The sequence below is a fragment of the Lissotriton vulgaris genome, chromosome 11, assembly GCF_964263255.1.
Source record: "Lissotriton vulgaris chromosome 11, aLisVul1.2, whole genome shotgun sequence".
Taxonomy (NCBI): domain Eukaryota; kingdom Metazoa; phylum Chordata; class Amphibia; order Caudata; family Salamandridae; genus Lissotriton; species Lissotriton vulgaris.
The window spans coordinates 175,575,887-175,597,977 of NC_141699.1; the positions used below are offsets into that span (position 1 = coordinate 175,575,887).

The 22,091-nt window shown below is 52.4% G+C and overlaps 1 protein-coding gene across 1 annotated transcript in view; it reads right to left on the reverse strand.

The window, feature by feature from the left end:
• The window catches only part of HECTD4 (HECT domain E3 ubiquitin protein ligase 4), a 2,691,195-nt gene that overhangs the window by 585,639 nt on the left and 2,083,465 nt on the right, over positions 1-22,091 (reverse strand). Inside the window, exons 66-67 of the mRNA XM_086943079.1 lie at positions 20,840-21,063; positions 20,589-20,740 (exon numbers count right to left, since the gene is read on the reverse strand). Of these exons, the coding sequence (XP_086799205.1) occupies positions 20,589-20,740; positions 20,840-21,063 (376 nt within the window). The remainder of the gene's footprint in view (positions 1-20,588; positions 20,741-20,839; positions 21,064-22,091) is intronic.

Consider the following 22,091-nt stretch of genomic DNA (forward strand, 5'->3'; position numbering starts at 1 on the left):
CATCAAGAAGGTGAGAACCAGGTTCAAGTCCCACTGAGGCATCACAAACGGAACAGGAGGATACATGTGTGTGATGCCCTTCAAGAATCTCGTTACAATAGGGGACTTGAACAAAGAAGGTTGATCAGGCAGCCTCAGAAAGGCCGAAAGGGCAGAAAGGTAGCCCTTGATAGTGGCCAGAGCAGAGCCCTGCTGGGCAAGAGAAAGAAGGAAGAGAAGAACCTCGGAAAGAGGGGCAGAGAGAGAGGATCCACAGCCTTTGCTGTGCACCATGCCACAAATCTGTTCCACCGACAGGCGTATACCGACTTTGTGGAGGGACGTCTGGCAGCCAGAATCACATCACAGACTTCAGGAGGCAAGTCAAATGGCCTCAACTGCCGCCGCTCAATCTCCAAGCATGGAGGTGGAGACTGGACAGGTTCGGGTGGAGGACCGTCCCCTGCTGCTGCGACAGAAGGTCCTCCTGAAGGGGCAGGCGGATCGGGGGACCGACTGACATGCTGAGTAGCTCGGGATACCAGTACCTTCGAGCCCAGTCCGGAGCCACAAGGATAACTTGGGCCCGGTCGCGCCTGATCTTCTTCAGCACTCTGGGCAGAAGTGGTATAGGCGGAAAGGTGTATAACAGACCGCAACTCCACTCGCGCCGAAAGGCGTCGCCGTGCGAGTGCCGTCTTGGAAACTCCAACGCGCAGAACTGATGACATTGCGCGTTCTCTTCTGTGGCGAATAGATCTAACCAAGGCTCTCCCCATTGCAGAAAGAGGTCTTGCGCCACGTCCGAGTTCAGACGCCATTCGTGATCCATCGAGCACCGACGGCTGAGTTCGTCCACCCTGGCGTTCAGAGAACCTGCCAGGTGTTGAACCGTCAGAGTCACGCCCTGACGTTCCAGCCATTGCCAGAGACGCAGAGCCTCCTGGCAAAGGGTCCACGACCCCACCCCGCCCTGCTTGTTGCAGTACCACATGGCGGTGGTGTTGTCCGTGAACACCTGCACTACACTCCCGTTGACAAAGGGGAGGAATGCCTTCAGTGCTAGACGAATCGCTCGTAGCTCCAACAGGTTTATATGGAGCCGGGACTCCGCCGGAGACCAGATGCCTCTGATCTCCACCTCTCCCAAGTGGCCTCCCCAGCCCTGGAGGGACGCGTCCGTCACGACAACGTGCTCCGGTTGGGGAAGGAAGAGGGATCTGCCTCTGACCCAATCGCGGTCCGTAAGCCACCACTGCAGTTGTCTCGCAGTGCCCTCCGAGATCGGTCGGACAAGTTGCCCTGATGCTGGGCCCACTGAAACTTCAGGTCCCACTGCAGAGCCCGCATCCGCCACCGGGCGTGATGCACCAGAAGGATGCAAGAAGCCATCAGCCCCAGCAGCCGCAGCGTCAACCTGACCGAAACCCGGGATAGCGGCTGAAAGATGGGAATCAAAGCCTGTATATCCCGGACCCGCCGTTCCGGCGGATAAACCCGAAACTGCGCCGAGTCCAGAACCGCTCCGATGAAAAGGAGCTTTTGAGAGGGACACAGGTGTGATTTCGGCACATTGATGGAGAACCCCAGCTCGTGCAAGAGGTCTGCCGTCATCTGAAGGTGGTGGACGACTGTCTGGGGCGAGCCCGCCTTCAAGAACCAGTCGTCTAGGCAGGGGAAGACTGAAACCCCTAACCTGCGCAGATGGGATGCGACCACCGCCAACACCTTTGTGAACACCCTTGGGGCGCTGGTAAGGCCGAAGGGGAGCACGATAAACTGAAAGTGCTCCTGGCCTACCGGGAACCGCAGGTAACGCCGGTGGGCCGGCAGGACGGGGATGTGAAAATACACATCCTGCAAGTCCAACGCTACCATCCAGTCTCGCGGGTCTAGAGCAGCCAAGACCTGAGCTAATGTCAACATCTTGAACTTCTCCTTCCGGAGAAAGCCGTTGACGTTCCGTAGATCCAAGATAGGACATAGGCCCCCTTTGTCCTTCTTGGGCACCAGAATGTAGTGGGAATAGCAACCACACCCTACTTCTGGCCCAGGAACGCGCTCGATGGCCCCCTTGGCCAAGAGGGCCGTAACTTCCTCCTGCAGAAGTGTCAAGTGGTCCCCCGACACACAGTGGTTCTGCGGTGGCATGGCTAGAGGATTGGTCTCGAAGGGGAGGGAGTAGCCCCTTCGGACGAGTTGCAGCACCCACCTGTACGATGTGATTGCGCGCCAGCGGACGTGGTGATGGCGAACCCTGCCACCCACTGGCATCACATGGGCCTTAAAGCACGGACTAGGAGGATTTGGAGGCTGATGCTGCGGGGGGAGGTGTGGCCTGACCCCGCCGTTGACCCCGACCGCCTCCACGGCGGTTTCCACGGCCGCCACCGCGTTGATAAGATTGTTGCGGCGCGTGGCTGGCAGCACGTGTGGGGACGCCCCTTCCTTGGCCACGAAAGGAGCGAAACGAACCCGTTTGCTGGCGCTGGGTCGAGAGACCCAAGGACTTGGCCGTGACCCTGGAGTCCTTGAAGCGCTCCAGCGCGTGGTCCGCCTTGTCACCAAACAGGCGACAGCCATCAAACGGCATGTCCATCAAGGCATTCTGGACATCTGCCGAAAAGTTGGCGGATCTCAGCCAGGCGTGGCGACGAATCGCCACCGTCGTGGACATCGCTCTGCCCAGCGAGTCGGTCGTATCAAGGCCACACCGTATGGAATATTTTGCTGCGTCTCGGCCCTCAGCCACAGCCTTGCCGAGCTTCGCACCTCCATGGGGCATTCTGGCAGCAGTTCCGCGACCGTATCCCACACAGAGTGGGTGTAGCGGCCCAAGAGGCAAGCAGTGTTGCAAGACCGCAGTCCCAAACTCAGGGACGAGAAGACCTTCTTGCCATACTGGTCGTACCTCTTAGATTCCTGGTCGGTCGGGGCCGACGGGAATGCGGTCTGGGAAGTGGAGGCCTGGATCACCAGACTCTCAGGGGTGGGATGGGTGGACAGGAACTTGGGGTCGTCCGGGCACGGACGGTGGCGTCTGGCTACGTTCCTATCAACAGGCGAACCTGAAGAGGGCCTGGACCACGTGCCCAAAAGAACGTCTGACAGGGCTTCGTTAAACGGCAGCAGTGGCTCCTGTGGGCATGACTGCGGTTTGAAGACCTCAGTGAGGATGTTAGGCCTCACGGCCGCGACGGGGAGCTCAAGGTGTAAGGCCTTGGCAGCCCTCATCAACACCACTGAATAAGCAGCCTCCTCCTCCGATGCCACGGTAGGAGGCGAGACAAAGCCAGGGTTAGGAGAGTCGTCCAGACCACTGGCATCACCCAAATCACCTGTCCAGTCCACGTCGTACTGACACTCACGTGACAGAGTGTCCTCAGACCCCTCCCAACCCTCTCCGTACTCTTCATCATCTCCATATTCGGAGTCAACAATGTAGACCGGCTCCTCGGGGTTCACAGGCCCCATCGGCGTCGAGCCCGGCGTCGAGCGACGCCGGTCCGACTCCGCGTCCGGATTCGGGGAGGGCATGGGGCCGCCGCCGCCCGGAGCCGGCACCGGAGAACCGACGCCGCGCGGGGATGGCGTCGGGGGTAACCCCGATGGAATCGGCGCCGGAGAGGCCGGTAGACCAGCCGGCGTCGACCCCGAAGGCCCCTGCGGCGCCGGGGTCGGAGCCGTCGGCGGCACCGGGGCCGGAGCACCCGATGGCGTCGAGGCAGGGACACCCGAACCGCTAGGGCCCCCGGACGGTAGCACTGGGCCCGAAGGCGCCGTAGGCCCCATCGGAGGAGTGAGCGCCCTCATGGCCATGAGGAACGCCTCAATCTCCTCGGGCGTCGCACCTAGCCCAGGGACCGGAGGGTATGGAGCAGGCCGCGCCGGCGACTCTCGCGGACCCACGGGGGTGGGGTCACCCGAGCCCCCGGCCGCGTCGCGCGAGCGTCGGGGGGAGTCGGAGGTACGATGACGACGCCCCGACTTCTTGTGCTTCCTACCTGAGGAACCAGACGAATGGTGACGACTTCCGGAGCGCTCGGCACGGCTCCGCGACCGCTCCCTCGAACGCTCCCTGGACCTCCGGCCGGACCGGGACCGCTCTTGACGCGGGGCCGACACCCGGAGCTCGAGCAGCTTGCGGGACCGCTCCCGTCTAGCCTTATTAGTCAAGGCCCGGCAATCGACACAGGCGTCCACGTCGTGGTCGGGGCCCAGGCACCGGAGGCAGAGTCGGTGATGGTCCGTGACCAACATCGTGCGGTCACAACCGTCACAATTCTTGAAACCGGGCATCCTACCGGCACCAAAAAAGTATTAAGAAGTTTACAAAACTTGGTCAAAAGACCGCAGTACTGCTCTTCGGATCTGCGCTTACTGCCGCGGAAAAAAGAAGAACTGACGTCAGCACGGGGGGGCGGCGTCTATATACTCCAGCGACGTCATCACGGCGCACGACGCCGACGACGGACGCGGAGCCGCAGGGGACGCCTGCAGACGACGCCTACCGACGCGCAGGGGTACTGCTACGCAAAAGTTTCCGGATCCAGACTGACGCCTGGGGATATTCTAAGGTAAGAAATTTAATACTAACGTGTTTCTTTCAGATTTCTACAATATCGTGCGTTTATTCCAAACACAAAATGAGGGCTTATTTCAAATATTTTTCCTTACGCGTTTCAGCTGATCCATAGCCTTGTTCAAAGGTGAGCCATCTTTGAATATGCGGTGTAGTAACATCTCTTTATACGCCCAGACACGAATGCATCATTATAACGTAGTCCTTGTCTACTACATTTCCAGATATGAACTTTAAAAGTCTTTCAAATCCTGTTTCTGTTAACCACTGCAATTCCTTCTTCCATTCGTTCTATTCAATTCCGGGGACCTTGCAGTTTAATACAAACATTTGGTTCTTTTTCAAAGCAGCAACCGATTAGCTCGTATTGTTGTCATCATTGCTGTGTCCATAATTATACCGCCAACAACTGCAGAAATCATCAGCAGAAGAACAAGTGTCCTTTAGCATTCCCTTGCCACGCACTTCTTTCAAGATAAATAAAAGGTTGGGCATTCCATACTATAGTTACTTGATGAAAAGAGGGCGGGTCAGGCTTCCTTAACTCATTTCCAATATGGATCAGTTGAAACGTGTAAGGAAAACAATTTGAAATAAGCCCTCATTTTGGGTTTGGAATAAACGCACAATACTGCAGCAATCTGGTGTGTGGCGCACTTCTTTGATGGTGGAGTTAGAAGCTTTGTGGGAATATATATATATGTTGTGCTTTGAGAGATCTTATGGTATTTAGTCATACTAATTAGTGGGAGAGGTGTGGCGCAGTGGCCAGAGCGAAAGACTCCAGAGCTTAGGGCTCATGATTCGATCTCCGGTGCTGGCGGTAGCTTAGCACCATGTGACTCTTAATATCCCTAACAGCCCCCAGCGCCTTAATACCCTTAGGGGTGATATGTTCACGCCTTACAAATGTGGAATTTATTTAGGCACCCAGATGACTAGGGGGAAGACAAAAAGGGATGGAGTGGGAGCCCATACTCTGTGTGGCTTTAGTAATGGAGAAATACAAGTCTAAGTCTCCTTTTAGACTTAAGAGAACAAAACAAACACTAAAGACTCCAGTTCAACCTATATTGCTTTATTATAAGTGTACCAAGAAAAAAACTTGTCTAAATGGTGACAGGGCTTGAATTAATCTATTTAAATACGCCTTGTCGATATGATTCAAGAAAAAGTCTGCTCCTACAGTTGGGATCTGTGGTGGGGCCTTCAATTTGGGTACAACAGACCGCAGCTCCACTCGCGATGAAAAGCGTCTCCGAGCGAGTGCCGCCTTGGACATTCCAACGCGCAGAACTGATGACATTGCGCGTTCTCTTCGTTGGCGAATAGATCTAACCAAGGCTCTCCCCACTGCAGAAAGAGACCTTGCGTCACGTCAGAGTTCAGACGCCATTCGTGCTCCATCATGCACCGGCGGCTGAGTTCGTCGGCCCTGGCGATCAGAGAACCGGCCAGGTGTTGAACAACCAGAGTCACGCCCTGATGTTCCAGCCATTGCCAGAGGCGCAGAGCCTCCTGGCAGAGAGTCCACGACCCCACCCCGCCCTGTTTGTTGCAGTACCACATGGCGGTGGTGTTGTCCGTGAACACCTGCACTACACTCCCTCGGACAGAGGGGAGGAAAGCCTTCAGTGCTAGACGAATCGCCCGCAGCTCCAAAAGGTTGATATGGAGCCGGGACTCCGCCGGAGACCAGAGGCCTCTGATCTCCGCCTCTCCCATGTGGCCTCCCCAGCCCTTGAGGGACGCGTCCGTCACAACTACGTGCTCCGGTTGGGGAAGGGAGAGGGATCTGCCGCTGACCCAATCGCGGTCCGTGAGCCACCACTGCAGCTGTCTCGCAGTGCCCTCCGAGATCATGACATGGTTCAGGTTGCCCTGATGCTGGGCCCACTGAAACTTCAGGTCCCACTGCAGAGCCCGCATCCGCTACCGGGCGTGATGCACCAGTAGTATGCAGGAGGCCATCAGCCCCAGAAGCCGCAGCGTCAACCTGACCGAAACTCGGGATAAAGGCTGGAAGATTGGAATCAGAGCCTGTATATCTCGAACCCGCTGTTCGGGTGGGTAAACCCGAAACAGAGCCGAGTCGAGAACCGCTCCGATGAAAAGGAGCTTCTGAGAGGGACACAGGTGTGACTTCGGCACATTGATGGAGAACCCCAGCTGGTGCAAGAGGTCTGCCGTAGTCTGGAGGTGGTGGACGACTGTCTGGGGCGAGCCCGCCTTCAACAACCAGTCGTCGAGGTAGGGGAAGACTGAGACCCCTAACCGGCGCAGATGAGCTGCGACCACCGCCATCACCTTCGTGAACACCCGTGGGGCGCTGGTAAGGCCGAAGGGGAGCACGGTAAACTGAAAGTGCTCGTGGCCTACCGTGAACCGCAGGTAACGCCGGTGGGCCGGCAGGACGGGGATGTGGAAATACGCGTCCTGCAAGTCCAACGCTACCATCCAGTCTCCTGGGTCCAGGGCAGCTAAGACCTGAGCCAGAGTCAGCATCTTGAACTTCTCCTTCCGGAGGAAGCCGTTGACGTTCCTCAGGTCCAAGATAGGGCGTAGGCCCCCTTTGCCCTTCTTGGGTACCAGAAAGTAGTGGGAGTAGCAACCACGCCCTACTTCCGGCCCAGGAACGCGCTCGATGGCCCCCTTGGCCAAGAGGGCCGAAACTTCCTCCTGCAGAAGCCACAAGTGATCCCCCGATACGCGGTCGTGTTGCGGTGGCATGGCTTGAGGAGTCGTCTCAAAGGGGAGGGAGTAGCCCCTTGGGACGATTTGCAGCACCGACCTGTCCGACGTGATGGTGCGCCAGTGGGAGTGGTGATGGCGAACCCTGCCACCCACTGGCGTCACATGGGCCTGAAAGCACGGACTAGGAGGGTTTAGAGGCGGATGCTGCGGGGGGAAGGTGTGGACTGACCTCGCCTTTGTCCCCGACCGCCTCCACGGCGGTTCCCACGGCCGCCACCGCGCTGGATGTTAGTCTGCGGCGAGTGGCTGGCTGCACGTGTGGGGACGCCCCTTCCTTGGCCACGAAAGGAGCGAAAAGCAGCCGTTTGCTGGCGCGGGGCCGAGATGCCCAAGGACTTGGCCGTAGCCCTGGAGTCCTTAAAGCGCTCAAGCGCGTGGTCTGCCTTGTCGCCAAAAAGGCGACGGCCATCAAACGCCATGTCCATGAGAGTGTTCTGGACATCTGCCGAAAAGTTGGCGGACCTCAGCCAGGCATGGCGTCTCACTGCCACCGTCGTTGCCATTGCTCTGCACAGCGAGTCGGTGGTATCCAGCCCACACCGGATAGAATACCTTGCTGCATCTCGGCCCTCCACAAGGGCTTGGCCGAGTTTGGACCGTACCTCCAACGGGCACTCTGGCAGATCTTCCGCCACCGTCTCCCACAGAGAGTGGGTGTAGCGGCCCAAGAGGCATGCGGTGTTGGAAGACCGCAGTCCCAAACTAAGGGAGAAGAATATTTTCTTGCCATAATTCTCATACCTCTTGGATTCCCTGTCCGGAGGAGCCGACGGGAATGCGGTCTGGGAATTGGAGGCCTGGATGACCAGACTCTCGGGGTGGGGTGGGTGGACAGGAAACATGGGTCGCCCGGGGCCGGGCGGTGGCGTCTGGCCACGCTCCTATCTATGGGCGAACCCGTAGCGGGCCTGGACCAGGTGCCCAAAAGAACGTCGGTCAAGGGCTCATTAAACGGCAGCAGAGGCTCGGCCGAGCTTGACTGCGGTTTAAGGACCTCTGTGAGGAGGTTAGTACTCAGGGCCGCGACGGGGAGCTCAAGGCCCAAGGCCTTGGCTGCCCTCGTCAACACCATGCTATAGGTTGCCCCCTCCTCCGTAGCCACGGTAGGAGGTGAGACAAAGGCAGTGTCTGGGGAAGTGTCCAGACCACTGGCATCCCCAAGGTCTCCTGCCCAGTCCTCTTGAGACTGACACTCCCTGGTCAGAGGGTCTTCAGACCCCTCCCAATCCTCCTCATCACCCATCTCCTGATACTCAGGGTCGTTAATCAATGGGGCCGGTTCATAGAAGTGGAAATCTCCAAACGGCGTCAGATGCGGCGCCGCTCCGACGCCGGAACCGGAGCAAAGGAGGAATCGGGGGCGGCGCCGCCCGAGGCGACACCTGACGGACAGACGCCGGGGGGGGTCGTAAGGTCCACCGGTGACGATCCAGAGCCCGAGGAAGGTCCAGCGGCGTCCCGCGGCACCGGGCCCGAAGGCGCCGGGGCCGCTTGACCTTGCGGCGCCGGGCCCGAAGGCGCCGGCGGTGTCGGGACCGTGGAACCCTGCGGCGCCGGGCTCGAAGGCGCCAGCGGCGTTGGGGCCGAAGAACCCGACGGCGTCGGGGCCTAAGCCCCTGACCCGCTAGGGGCCCAAGACGGGTCCGCTGGGCCCGGAGGCGCCGCGGAGCCCGTCGGAGGAGAAAGGGACCTTATGGCCATGAGGAAGCGCTCAATCTCCTCCGGCGTCGCGTCTCGCCCAGGGACCGGAGGGTGTGGGGCGGGACGGGACGCCCGCGACGCCGAAGGAGCCGTGTGGGCGGTGTCACCCGAACCCCCGGCCGCATCGCGCGTGCGTCGGGGGGAGTCAGAAGAGCGTTGACGCCTCTTCGACTTCTTGTGCTTCTTACCCGACGACTTCAACCCGGAGGAGTGGTGCCGACTCCCGGAGCTTTGGTGGCTCCGTCCCCGCGACCTGTCCCTCGACCTCCCGTGGGACCGGGACTGGGACCTCACGCGGCCGACTGCCGGAGTTCGAGTCGCCTGCGGGACCGCTCCCGCCTGGCAGTCGGAGCAGGCCTTGTCAGGCACAGGTGGTGAGGATCCGTGACCGACATGGTGCGGTTGCAATCTTCACAATGCTTGAAACCAGGCATCCCTACGGCACCGATCGGAGTCGCAAGACTTCGAGAAGGATCAAAAATGATCCCAAAAAAGTTCGTCAAAAATTGACTGGGTTACTGCTTTTTCCTGATCTGCGCTGGCTGGCGCGGAAAAACGAAGAAATGACGTCAGCACGCGGAAGCGGCATCTAAGTACCCCGACGACGTCATCACCGCGCCCACGACGCCGACGACAGGCGCGGAGCCGCAGACGACGCCTACCGACGCGCAAGGGTACCGCTACGCAAAAGTTTCCGGATCCAGTCTTACGCCTGGGGATATTCTAAGGTAAGGAATCTATCACTAACGTGTCTCTTTCAGATGTATATTTCTTTTTTGCATAAGATATTTGCCTAAGCATCGCCTAATTTACCAAAATCATAAATGAGACCTTTCAAAGCGCTAATCCGGGAGTGAATGGCAGAGTCCCCCCAATCAATGCAAACAGGTATAGCTTGTGCTTTCGATATGGGTATTTCAAGTGAAGTGTTTAGAAGGCCCTTGTGTAAAACTGGGCTCTCTGGTGATGTGTAAGCCCAATGGCAGGATACGCCTTTCAACAGGCAAAAATTATATGCAGAATATTGTTGGTTCAGTGTTTTACAAAAAGGTGAACAATAGCTTGTGTGCTAGGTTTAACTTCTTCATTCATAAATATAGGGGTAGTAGTCACCAGTTTGAACACCAGTGACAACCTGCATGCAGTTCCTGCAATGGTTGCCTTTTCTTCCCTTTAGAGCAGAGGTGAAGGACAAGAGGCAAAGATTATATGGGGAAAGAGGAGATTTATCTTTCAAAAAATATGAACAACTGCTTCTGCACTAGGTTTAACTCCACCGTTCATAGTGTTAGTGTTTCAGGGGTTGTAGTCACTAGTTTGAAAACCAGTGTCTACCTGCAGCGTGGTTCCAGAAATAGCTGCATTTTCTTTCTGTTAGGGGCAGAAGTGAAGGACAAGAGAATCAAGAAAGTTACTCATCTCCATCCTGTGCTACAATCCCTATAGAAAAAGTCCTATGGTTCCTTTGTATTTATACCCAACAGCTCTCTGGTTGTAGAACAGGTGGATCCTTTCAAACGAGAAAAAAGAGATCATCAAACCAGTGGCACCTGCATATATTCTCACTATTGCAAACAGGAGCTATCATATTAGTGCAGTGGCCAGACGGAAGTCATAGTGGCTATTCCGGATATTTCCTTATTCCGAATCCTGGATTTTGCCTGAATGATTAAATACTTCAAGATGCTAACTTTGCAACAAGTGCTTCAGGCCCTGCTACAGGAGGCCAATTTGGTTTCACTCGACCTTCAAGATGATTACTTCCATGTTCAAATTTCCAAGCACCACTGAAGACAGCTGAGATATACAGTGGGTGGTACACATTTTCAGTCGAAGGTCCTTCCCTTTGTGTTGCCTTCGGCCTAGAGAGTGTTCACAAAGATACTTTTGAAGGCTGTTATTTATCTTCATTGTCAATGACATTCCCAATACTCTACCCTCATTGAAGGACTGGCTCCTGTAGCCTCCCTCACCAGAGATGCCATTTAGGAGTCTCTCCAGTACAATCGTGATTTCACACAAGGAGACGTTCTTTCTACATGAGAAGAAACCTTGCATAGTAGCTCATTCAGTTTATCTGTGCAGTTCTGGATCCCAGCCAGGAAAATATTGTTTAACATAGATTAAATGGTTTCCAATTTTGTAAAATCTCCTAATCAAAGGGACAGAGTGAGTTTTTGCATTTTTGGCCTCATGGAATGTTGCATTCTCCTAGTGCCTTACATTCACCTGTGCATAACACCAGTTTATTCTGACTGTGAGTATCCTACTATATCAAGCTATCAAACTAATCATGAGGTGATGGAATTGTGAGATTCATGACATCTTTGCCTGAAAAAGGTCAGTTTTGAAACTTTTCCACACTGATTATTGATGCTGGGGTAGGAAGTAACCTGTTTCACAATTTTCAGGGTCCAAAGGTCTGATGCAATTGGCCTCCAAGATTGTGGAAAGGAGGACAACCGTTCTCCAATGGGTAGAGCGTGTATGGGTAAGGTTGAACTAAGGCTGCTATCCCTGCAATGGCTGGGGAAGAGGAAGAGGGGGAAGAGGAAGAGGGGGGAGGAAAGAAGTGGAGTGCCAGTGTTCATCTTTTGCCACGTCCACAATATTGTTTATAGAGGGGGTTTGTCTATTGTTACTGCTGTTGCTGACTGGTGAACTGCTGACGACCTCGAAATGAAAAGCTCCTGCTGAAGCCCTAAGTGTCCCAAACTGATGGTAGTCTTCGGTTTGGAGACCAATGGATCTAATAGTGTCCTTGTTGTTCTAAATCTCTTCAATGCAGAGTTGGCTTTAGCATCAAAGATACGAGATCCATCGAACGGAAGATCCATGAATGTGGTAAATGTGTCTTGCGAAAACCCAAACTCTATAACCACTCATGGTGACATAAGGTGCTGGATGCACCCTTGGCTCTAACCAATGAATCAGCAGTATGCTGACCTAACAGTATCAAAGCAAACATTAGGAGATGAGGGACGGAGCACTGAAACTTTTCAGACACTCACCCTAGTCACTGATCTGGGTTGAATCCATCAGCATTCTTTAGCTCACTTCGCCACCCCAGTTCAGACCCAGCCATATGCAAATCAGTCTTGACTCTGTTCCTCAAGGGAACAGTCCAGCCCAAACTGCCAAGCCAGTCCTTTCCTGGACTGGAAATAAGCCTCCTGGGACTAGTTTCGGGGTAACACCCATCATCAGCCAGGCTAGTTTGAATCCAGTGGCAAAGTGAGCAAGGGACCCACATCTGGACATACCCTGCCAACTTAGGGTGAACAAAACAAACACAAGGAGATGATGGCCGGAGTACTGAAACTTTTAAGACTCTCACCCCCAGCTCACTTTGCCACTAATTAGCCTGGCTGATGAGGGGTGTTACCCCAAAACTGGTCCAAGAATGCTTGTTACCGGTCCAGGAATACCTGGCTTGGCAGTTCGGGCAGGACTGTCCCATCAGGAACAAGGTCAAGACTGATTTGCATATGGCTGGGTCTTAACTGGGGTGGCGAATGAGCTAAAGAACGATGATGGATTCAGCTCAGATCTGAGTGTCTTAAAAGTTTCAGCGTTCCGTCCATCATCTCCCTGCGTTTGCTTTGTTCGACCTAACTGTACCACCTGCTTAGCAGCAGCCTGTTCAACTCCGATCCGCTCCGTAAAGTGTACTTGCAGGTCACCCAATAAAATGGGAATAACTGTTTTGAACTGAATACAACAGGGCATACACATATCAAGAAGACCGGTGCCATTAATAGACTTGAGTGCGACGCTCCCCATACAAAACATCTTCTTGGCAAACTGCTCTATTTTCTTTTATTCCCAGTCTGATGGTGTTGAGGGAAAGGAACCAGGAATCAGCTTTGATGAGCAAGAAGCCTGCACAACTAGGATATCCACCTGAAAGGAAGGTGGGATCTGCAGGAACTGGTTTATTCACAGGGTAAATGGTCTTTAAACAACAGTTGAGTTTGTCAGCTTTTCACATATTGCCAGTATGGGCTCCGTCAGTGCTTCACTGATTTGAAACAAAGGTTGTGCAATGTGGGAGGTGGAATGCAGGACCGTAGTCACAATGTGTGACTTAGCTTCTGTGGCTAGCAGTTGCAGATCCAACATTTCTACTGACTATTTGATGACCGTATGATAGGAACTCACCTCCAGTGGGGGGAGTTTCAGTCAGAGATAGCAGTTCCTACCCCAGGGAGGTATCAATCATACCAACATCTTTCAAACCAGCAAAATCCAGATCCAATGTGCCATCCCCTTATCGTTTGAACTGGAGTCATCTTGAAGGTCTGTGTCTCCGAAGAAATATCTGCCTTCCTCTATTAGTCTCTTTGTGCTCCTTCTGGAGCGGTGGGGCATCAGTGGCAGATTCTCTGTCTGAGTCAGATGCAGTGCCAGAGGAGGTGGAGACAGTGTTTGGGGCGATGTCTGCAGTGGTGATGCTGTCTGCAGTGCCAGCAGAATCATATGCAGTGCCATCTGCTGTGCAGGATAGATGTTGGGGGTTTAACTCTGAAGCAGCAGGATGTGGAATGACCAATAGGGGTGAAGTCACTCTCGGCATTGACCCCGCTTTTGGCATTGGATTCGAGACAGTATTCGCCCATGATCCCAGGGGCAATGAGAGGAACAGCGTGATGGGTACGCAACCCCTCTGGATGGACCACCGCTACGTACACTTGCACGTCAACAAACTCACCGCGCCCAAACCTGCACCCTGCAAAGGAACTGGAGCGAAGTCACCGAGGAGCACCTCAACTCCACCCTCAACCATGATGCCCCCTCAACTTCGACCAATGACAACCTCCCTGCCAAAGAACTACACAGATGGATCTCCAACTGTGCAGACGAAATCGCCCCCCTCCGCAACTCTGACAGACAACGCCCCAGGCGCATATACAGACGTCTAGAGAAGGTTTGGCTAAACAGCAAAATGCTGGAAGACCGCACCACATACAGGAACGCCATGACAGAATACCACCATCTCGTCAGATCAACCAGACAAACTCTCATCCAGAACAAGATCGCTGCCACCGCCCGCAACTCGAAAGAACTCTCCTGCATCATCCAAGAATACACCAAACTTGCCAGCGAGGCCACAGACATCACCCCTTCCCAGGACCTCAGCAAAAAGCTCAGCACCTACTTCCATCTGAAAATCAAGTCCCTCTACGACAACTTCAACGAACGAACCCTGGACTCTGAAACCACCCCCCCTCCTACAATGCCAGCCAACCCAACATCTCCGCGTGGACCCTAACCACCACCGAAGACACCAAATCTACCATGAAAGGCATCCACTCAGGAGCACCCACAGACCCCTGCCTTCCGCACATCTTCCACAGTGCTGCCACTGCGATCACGCCGGAACTATGACACACCATCAACACCACCTTCGAAACCGGCACCTTCCCTGACGATTGGAAACGCGCAGAGGTCAAGCCACCACTCAAGAAACCCTTGGCAGACCCTCGGACCTCAAGAACTACCGACACATTTCCCGCCTTCCCTTCACGGCCAAAGTCACTGAGAAGACAGTCAACGCCCAAGTTACGAAATTCATTGAAGAGAACTCCATCCTTGACCCCTCCCAAGCCGGATTCCCCGGCAACCATAGCACCAAGACCGCCCTACTCGCCGCCACAGATGACATCCGCACCCTCTGTAGGAAGGTAAATCCTGACTATGGTTGCCCCCAACTTTTTGCCCTGTGTTTTAGCTGGTTTTTGACATAGTCGACCTGGGACCCTGCCAATCAGGACCCCAGGCCTACTTCTCTCTCTGTAAAAATGGATTCCATGTACCTTAGGTACATTTCTAATTGGTACTGGGCCACCTTATCAGACCCTGTAACTCAGGGCATAGGTGTACCCAGGGCCTACCAGGGGCTGAAGCATGTATTATGCCACCCCTGGATGGCCATCTAAATCTGACACAACTGGCTGCACGACAGCTGGGGCAAGGTGGTGTAATCACCCCTTGCTTTAGATATAGTATACCTATATCTAACCCTAAAAATGGACACACAGATTCCTATCAGTCACTCCTATGGCAGGCCTTGACAATCCTGAAGGCAGAGTGCTTGGAATCGTGTGAAATGGTGCTCTGGCATGAGCTGAGCCCGTTTGCAGCTTGCGGAACCAAGTCCTAATAGCTGTTCCATGAAAACGCATACCATATACTCTTAAGTGCATTATAATCCTCGCGGTTATATGCTATCTCTGGTATTGCTTTATCAAAACATGTCGAGTAAGGTGTCATACGAAAGGGTTTCCTGTCCGGGGCGGTGCTAGCACCATCCCAGACAGGGTTTTGTGTATCCTGGGTAGGCAGGGCTTTACAGGAAGGTGACTGCTGAGTGGCACCCCGGTGCTCACTACGCATAGGCCGGCCAGAACCAGTTCCAGGGGCACACCAGCCCCTGGCCTGGGGAAAGTCCGGCATGGGAGAGGGGTGTAACCACCCCCCTCCTAGTCCCACCCATAGGCAGGACCTAGTCACCGGGTCAGCCCCTTTTTCTAGTATAAAGTTAGGAGCTGGCCCCCTTCCAAATTAGATCATCTTTGGAATCAAGACACGACTTTCTACGAAAGGACTTCAAGATTCCTTCTTCAAGATTCTCCCTTGTGACTAAGGAGTAGTCACCCTGCATCCGCAGGCACCATCTTAAGAACACTGCGGTCTGCTGCAAGTCCTTCCTCCGGAATCCGACTGCCCAGCTCGACGAGAACCGGCTTCCCTGGCACCTCTGACCTCTACTCACCTCTACAGCAAAGCTGAGAACCGTGAGTGCGACGAGACCTCGAGGGACCGGCCATCTTCAAGACTGCATGACTTCTTTCCAGCACGACCGCCGAGGGATCCTATGGTGAGTGCTTTGGGGTCCGAGAAGCCCCGACCCTGAGCAGCTCCAGCACCGAAGTACAGCCTCCCAGCATCTCCATGATCTGCGTGGGGCCCTTCTGCTTTTTGCTGCTCACCGCGTTGTTTGGCTACTAGCCCGCTGGCTTGTGGCCTTCTTAACGACGCCTGACGACATCACTGCTGCTGGTCTGGTTGCTCCAGACTGGCCCTTGCTCCCTTCCAAAAGAGGAGCACCCCGGACCCTCCTAGTCCACTCAAGACGCCATTTTAGGTCCACCGCGTGGGCTTGAATTAGCCAAGGCTTTGTTGCCCAATCCTGGGTCCAGCGACGCCGACAGCTTCATCCATCGTGGGACAGCTCGCTCCTCCATCTTGGTCGCCGACAACGCCTCCTGGTCCGTGAGATCTGCAGAGCACAGCGTCGCCCACTCACCTAGGCGAGGTGACTACCATCCGGTGCCCTCCTGGTGCCACCTGACTACTGGCTAGTAGTCACAAACTTGGTCCCCTCTGCTTTCAGGTGTCATCCATCTTCAAGATCCAGGCTTGGATCACTTCGAACTCTCTTCACTGGTCGCCTGCCAGCATCTTTCTTCCAGGCTCCTGGTCCGTCTACGAGGATTCCCGACGTCTTTTGAGACCTATGCAGCTGCAGCCCCTGGGCTAGGTAACGTCGGCATTTCGGTGCCCCAGCATAGCCTCACTATCCAAGGGTCAGAATCCACTTTCGTTTTCCTCCTACCAGGTCGGGTTCGCCCGAGAACACTAACTTTGTCTTTACTAGCTACCATAGACTTTGTCCCGCATCACGCATGAGAGTGCACACTCTGCACCCGAGTCCCCTGGGCCTCCTAGAAGTAATCTAAAGATTCTATAGTCAAGTCCTAGCGATTCCAAAGCCTATTAGTAAGGTACTTACCTGCTAGTAATTTCGCATTCCACTTTCAGAGTATATGGTTTTCCGTGCCCCTCGGGCATTTGTATATACTGTGCTAACTTAAGTATTTTCGTAAGAGTTTTGTTTTGTGCTTAGTACCCTGTCCTCATAAAGAGTACAGGGCTGTTGTGATTCTAATAAATACCCTGTTTATTTTCATAACACTTGTGTGGTGTCCTTTCACTTGGTGTTCAAGGGGTATATGTGATGGTATAACAGCTGGCTTAACACGCCCTCTCGAGTCTTTAGCTTTAGACTGCTCGTATCCACGCTACTAGGATAGCTGGTCTATAAGGTTGACTTACAACCAATCATCAATAAGGGTTGTTGGACTGATACATAGTGTTCACTAGAATAGTGAGCACTGCATATCAGGCCACCTTCTCACACCCTCCTCAACCAAGTTCACGCTGCAGCCCTGATCCTGCGCGACCTCTCTGCAGCCTTCAACACCGTCTCCCACCGCACATTCATCTCCAGACTCCATGAAGCTGGCATACAGGGTACTGCCCGCGAAAGGCTCCGGTCCTTCCTCACCGGCAGGACCCAAAGAAACAGGCTGCCACTCTTCCTCTCAGAACCTACAGAGATCAACAGCAGAGTGCCCCAAGGATCATCACTCAGCCCAACGCTCTTCAACATCTACATGGCCCCCTTCGTCACCATCGTCAAACAGCACGGACTCAACATATAGTCTCCTACACCAATGACACCCGGCTCATCCTCTCCCTCACCAAGACTCAGCTTTTAGGAAGGTATGAAGGACGTAGCATCATGGACTAAAGCTCAACTTGGAGAAGACAGAGGTCCTCGGACACTCCCCCAACTCCTGGGACACCACCTGGTAGTCCACCACCCTCGGCAGCCCGCCACCCCCGCCGATCACGCCTGGAAACTTGGCACTGTACACAACTCCTCCCTCTCCATGACCCGACAGGTCAATGCAATCTCCTCTACCAGCTTCAACACCCTCTGCATCGTTTGCAAGACCTTCAAACAGACCACCCCCCCCGAATCAAGAAAAACCATCACCCACGCACTCATAACCAGCAGACTAGACTACGGAAACGCCCTCTACGCAGGACTCAACAAGTCCCTGCTCAACAAACTGCAGACCATACAGAACATGGCAGCCAGATTCGTCCTTGGCATTCCTCGACAAGAGCACATCACCCAAAACCTGTGAGACCTCCGCTGGCTCCCTGTCGAGAAGAGAATAACTTTCAAGATACTTACCCACGCCTTCAAATGCCTCCACAACTCCGGACCCCAATACCTTAACGAGAGAATCTTCTTCCACGTACCCAAGAAAAACCTCCGATCTGCTGACCTCTCTGAAACCCTGTGCATCCGCAGAGGCATAACGGGCAAAAGGGCCTTCTCCTACATCACGGCCAAGACCTGGAACGAGCTCCAGGTCGACATCAGATGTGCCCCCTCTCTGAAGAGCTTCAGGAAGTCACTCAAGACCTGGCTCTTTGACTGAACGGAGCTGCTTACATTCCCCCCCATAGCACCTTGAGACCCTCACAAGTGAGAAGCATGCTTACAATTCCGAATAGGCCACTTGGCCCATGGAGCCAGCCAGCCAGCGTTCCAATGGAGATTATGGCTCTGCTAAACATGGTGAATATTGTGCTCAGGAACATGCCTTGATTCGTCCCAGGTGTGGGAAACTCTGGGTATGGCTGAGACGACTCGGGCCTCGGATCCAGAGCAGCAGACAGTTCAGTGGCTGGAACTGGCACTGTCTCAGATGCTGGGTCCTCCAAGTTTTTCTCCATTTGTTCTTGATCCGACGCCAGGTCAAGTAGTAGGTTGTGGCGTCTTGCTTCTTGATGTGTGATGGCGAGACTAGTGCCTTCTCTTCTTGTGTGGAGACTTTTGGGACTTTGATCTCAGTCGAGACTTAAGCTAGCCACATCACTCATCCCTCACTCTAGCCATAAACATCTTGGCCTCTCTTTCTTGGGGAACTTTGGGGGACATCGTAGTCCGATCCTATGCACCAATGGTAGATGTTGTGAGGATCAGTTTTGGACATCTGGGCAATGCAGTCTTAACATGGTTTTAAATCGGAATCGGGCTGCTTAGGCAGCTACATTTTGATGTAAAACTGCACCAAAGTAAGATATTTTGAAGAAAAACATCAACAACATTGACACTCCTGGGGATGGAGAGCTACGCAATGGATCAATGGCGTGGAAAGAAGGGAACTAACGTCTTTACACCAACGAGGGCGCATTATGGCTCCAGTTATGCCATGAAGCATCTTTGACGTGGAGCCTGTGCCTCCTACTGGAGTGGGAGAGCTATTGATGAGTTTCAGGATCCAGACTGGCATCTGGGTTATTCAAAAGGTGAGGAATCTGCAGGCGGAAGTATCCATCAGAAGGATTCACTGCCTGTCTGTTTGTGCACAGTTGTTTTTTTAAATATTGTGTCATGCATACACTTGTTCCAATTCTGTATTGATACAAACCCATACAAATGATATTATTTTATCAACACATTGATGGTTATTTATATGTGCAACCCATATGGGAACAACTAATTGTACACCAAAGTCTATTTTAACAAAAGGCCGTAGTATTTTACAGAGCTTCTCAACCAAAGTGTCATTGTGAACATCTTGGTCGAAGCAATACCAAATATATCCAGGTTTTTGTAGGGATTCCTAAGTTTGCACAGCCAATTATGTAATGTTTGTACTGCTCTACCGCAATTTGGGCATCGACCATTGTAGGGAGGCTTTCCGGGTCTTAAAATACGACACGTCTAAACCTATTGTGTTCGCCGTTTCACGATATCTAAACACAATTTGGCGAAGGAGATGGGCTTTCATCCAAAATGGAATAAAGTCATAAAATGTGTTTCGGCAGAACATTTGTATATTTGACTTCTATATTGCTGCTTAAGATATTGGTTTTTAGTTTTATAATATTTTGTATACAGATTTACCTTCAATGAACTGGATTTTATTGTAAATAGTCTAAATTTTCTTTTAAGTGATTTATATAAATATGGCTCCTATTTCTCTAGATACTTGCCGATTGTAACACATCAACTGATATATTCCATCGCCGCTGGTTTAATCATTTGCCTCCTTTTCCCCCCTTCAAAATGCTGGGCACATTTTCTGTACAGGATCCAAAATGGGCATCTGTTTTATCAGTGGAGTGTTTTTTAAGCATGCATTTATTAATCCATAATGTATGCTGTTTTATCACTTTGCTCACTTTTTATGGTCCTAGTGACCGAAATAAAAGTTTTTGAAATGAAACAAAACGTAATGTTAATGTATACGTACCGTAATGAAAACTGTTCTCAAACCAGTAGTACAGCTAATTATCACCCAAAGACAGTTCACAGCTTTGACAGAACTGCCTTTGCTAGCTCTGTCTAAATCTGCTCCAAAATGTGTTGTATTATCAGTAATGTTCCCCACTTGAGTAAGTTACCCTACCATGCCACTCCAGTTCTGGTGGTGCATGCACAGTACTGTGCGTTGTTCCCTGGCCAAGATGGATATCCAAAGCACTCGCAAAGAATGTTCAGGCCAACAAAGGTTAGCTCTAGATGTACCTCTGCAAGTCAGACTTGCGCCTTCACTGGTGGAGTTTAATAAAGCTCTCAAAACCATCTTATTCACAATACTCCACATGACAAGTATACATCAACTACCACGTCCACCCTCTTGTGACATATATACATCTTTTAAAAATATAAAAAAAAGGTTTACATATAAAGTGAACTGACCGGACACTGTTCAGAACAGACTTCTCTTTTGTAGGAGGTTTGCTGATCGGTCGCTTAGTGCTCACAACCTTCACCGGGTGTTGCTCTTTTCCTGCTTTATTGTACTTGCTCTTGTCAAATTTAGGCTTGGGCACACCATATTTCCTTAAAATCTTTTTAGAAAATTATAAGAAAAAAAAACGGGGAAAAAACAATTTTTTAAAACGGTTAAGAAAAACAAATGATAGAAAAAAATTCTGAAAATGTTCTACCTGAGTCAGCTGATCCTCTAGAACCTTCTTTGGAGGGCGGACGTTGGTGAAGAAAACATGGAGGAGGTTTCCTGGAGTTTGGGAGTTTATTTGCTCTTTGCTGAGATAAATATCTGCGATTTTTATGTGTCTCGCTGGGGTCAGGCTGAGGGCCTGCTCAGAGTGAACACAACTTTTGAATATTTCAGAAAGAACATCTTTCGTGCCAACAAACAATTTATCACCTAGTACAAAAAAAGATGTTGATATGTTACAGGCATGCGCTTTTTTAAAAATGTTACCAAAATATAACTGATTTCCATTAACTGAAAATGAGTTTTTCAATTTATACAAGCAAATAAGACACATGAAATGTCTAATGCACATATATTCTTCACAGAAACACGGTCCGTACGGACATGAATTGGAATGATACCTGGTCGGGCGGGCCTTCATCCGCTGGAGAGCTGCCTCTTGGTGGGTGGAAGGTGTCTGGCCCCCACAGGGTGGGACATGCGCCCCTTCTCAAAGAGCACGGCTGGGATGTTATGGCTGGGTGAAAGATAACCGTGTGACCCTGAGCCCGTCGCGCCCGGCAGGCACTACATTACTATATATGGGCACCCACCCACAAGAAAATAATGATCGGCCCGGTCAGATTTTTGTCTGGCATGATGCTGAACCTCTTGCTGTTTGGTGGGGGTAAGGGGGGGAATGTGTGCATGGCATCAAGTGGGATGAAAAAGCAGGAAGGTCTCTCAAAGGGGTGTGGCCAATGTAATTAAGGGTGTGGCTTAAAAACACATCAGCTTAGAATTTGTGCTTAGCATAGTGTGCCGCCCGACTAGTATATTGCTGTTTGTCATTGCATCTAGAGATACGATACAACAAGTAACATCATACCTACAAGAAATCAGGACTATTGGCTTTGCCAATGGTTGTTAGTTGCATAAGATAAATAAGCAGCAACTATGACTTGTATATAATATTGAAAAAGCTTCCACTTAAAGCCCTGGTGACAGCAGGACAATGTTGCTGCTCCTGTGTTTCAAAAAGAGAAGGGAAATCCAGAGGGAAAATGACTTTCTTTAAAGAATCACCTGGCATGACATCATGCCGTAACTTCTCCACTAGTGAGAAGTGAGCAGTGTGAGCACGCGCACATGGATGTGCCTGCTGTCCCTGCAGTCCAGGAAAACCAGACTGCTTGTACCAGGGCACAAAACAGAGCCCGATAGAGACCCCCTTTACAAAACTACCAGTGCTCAGCACC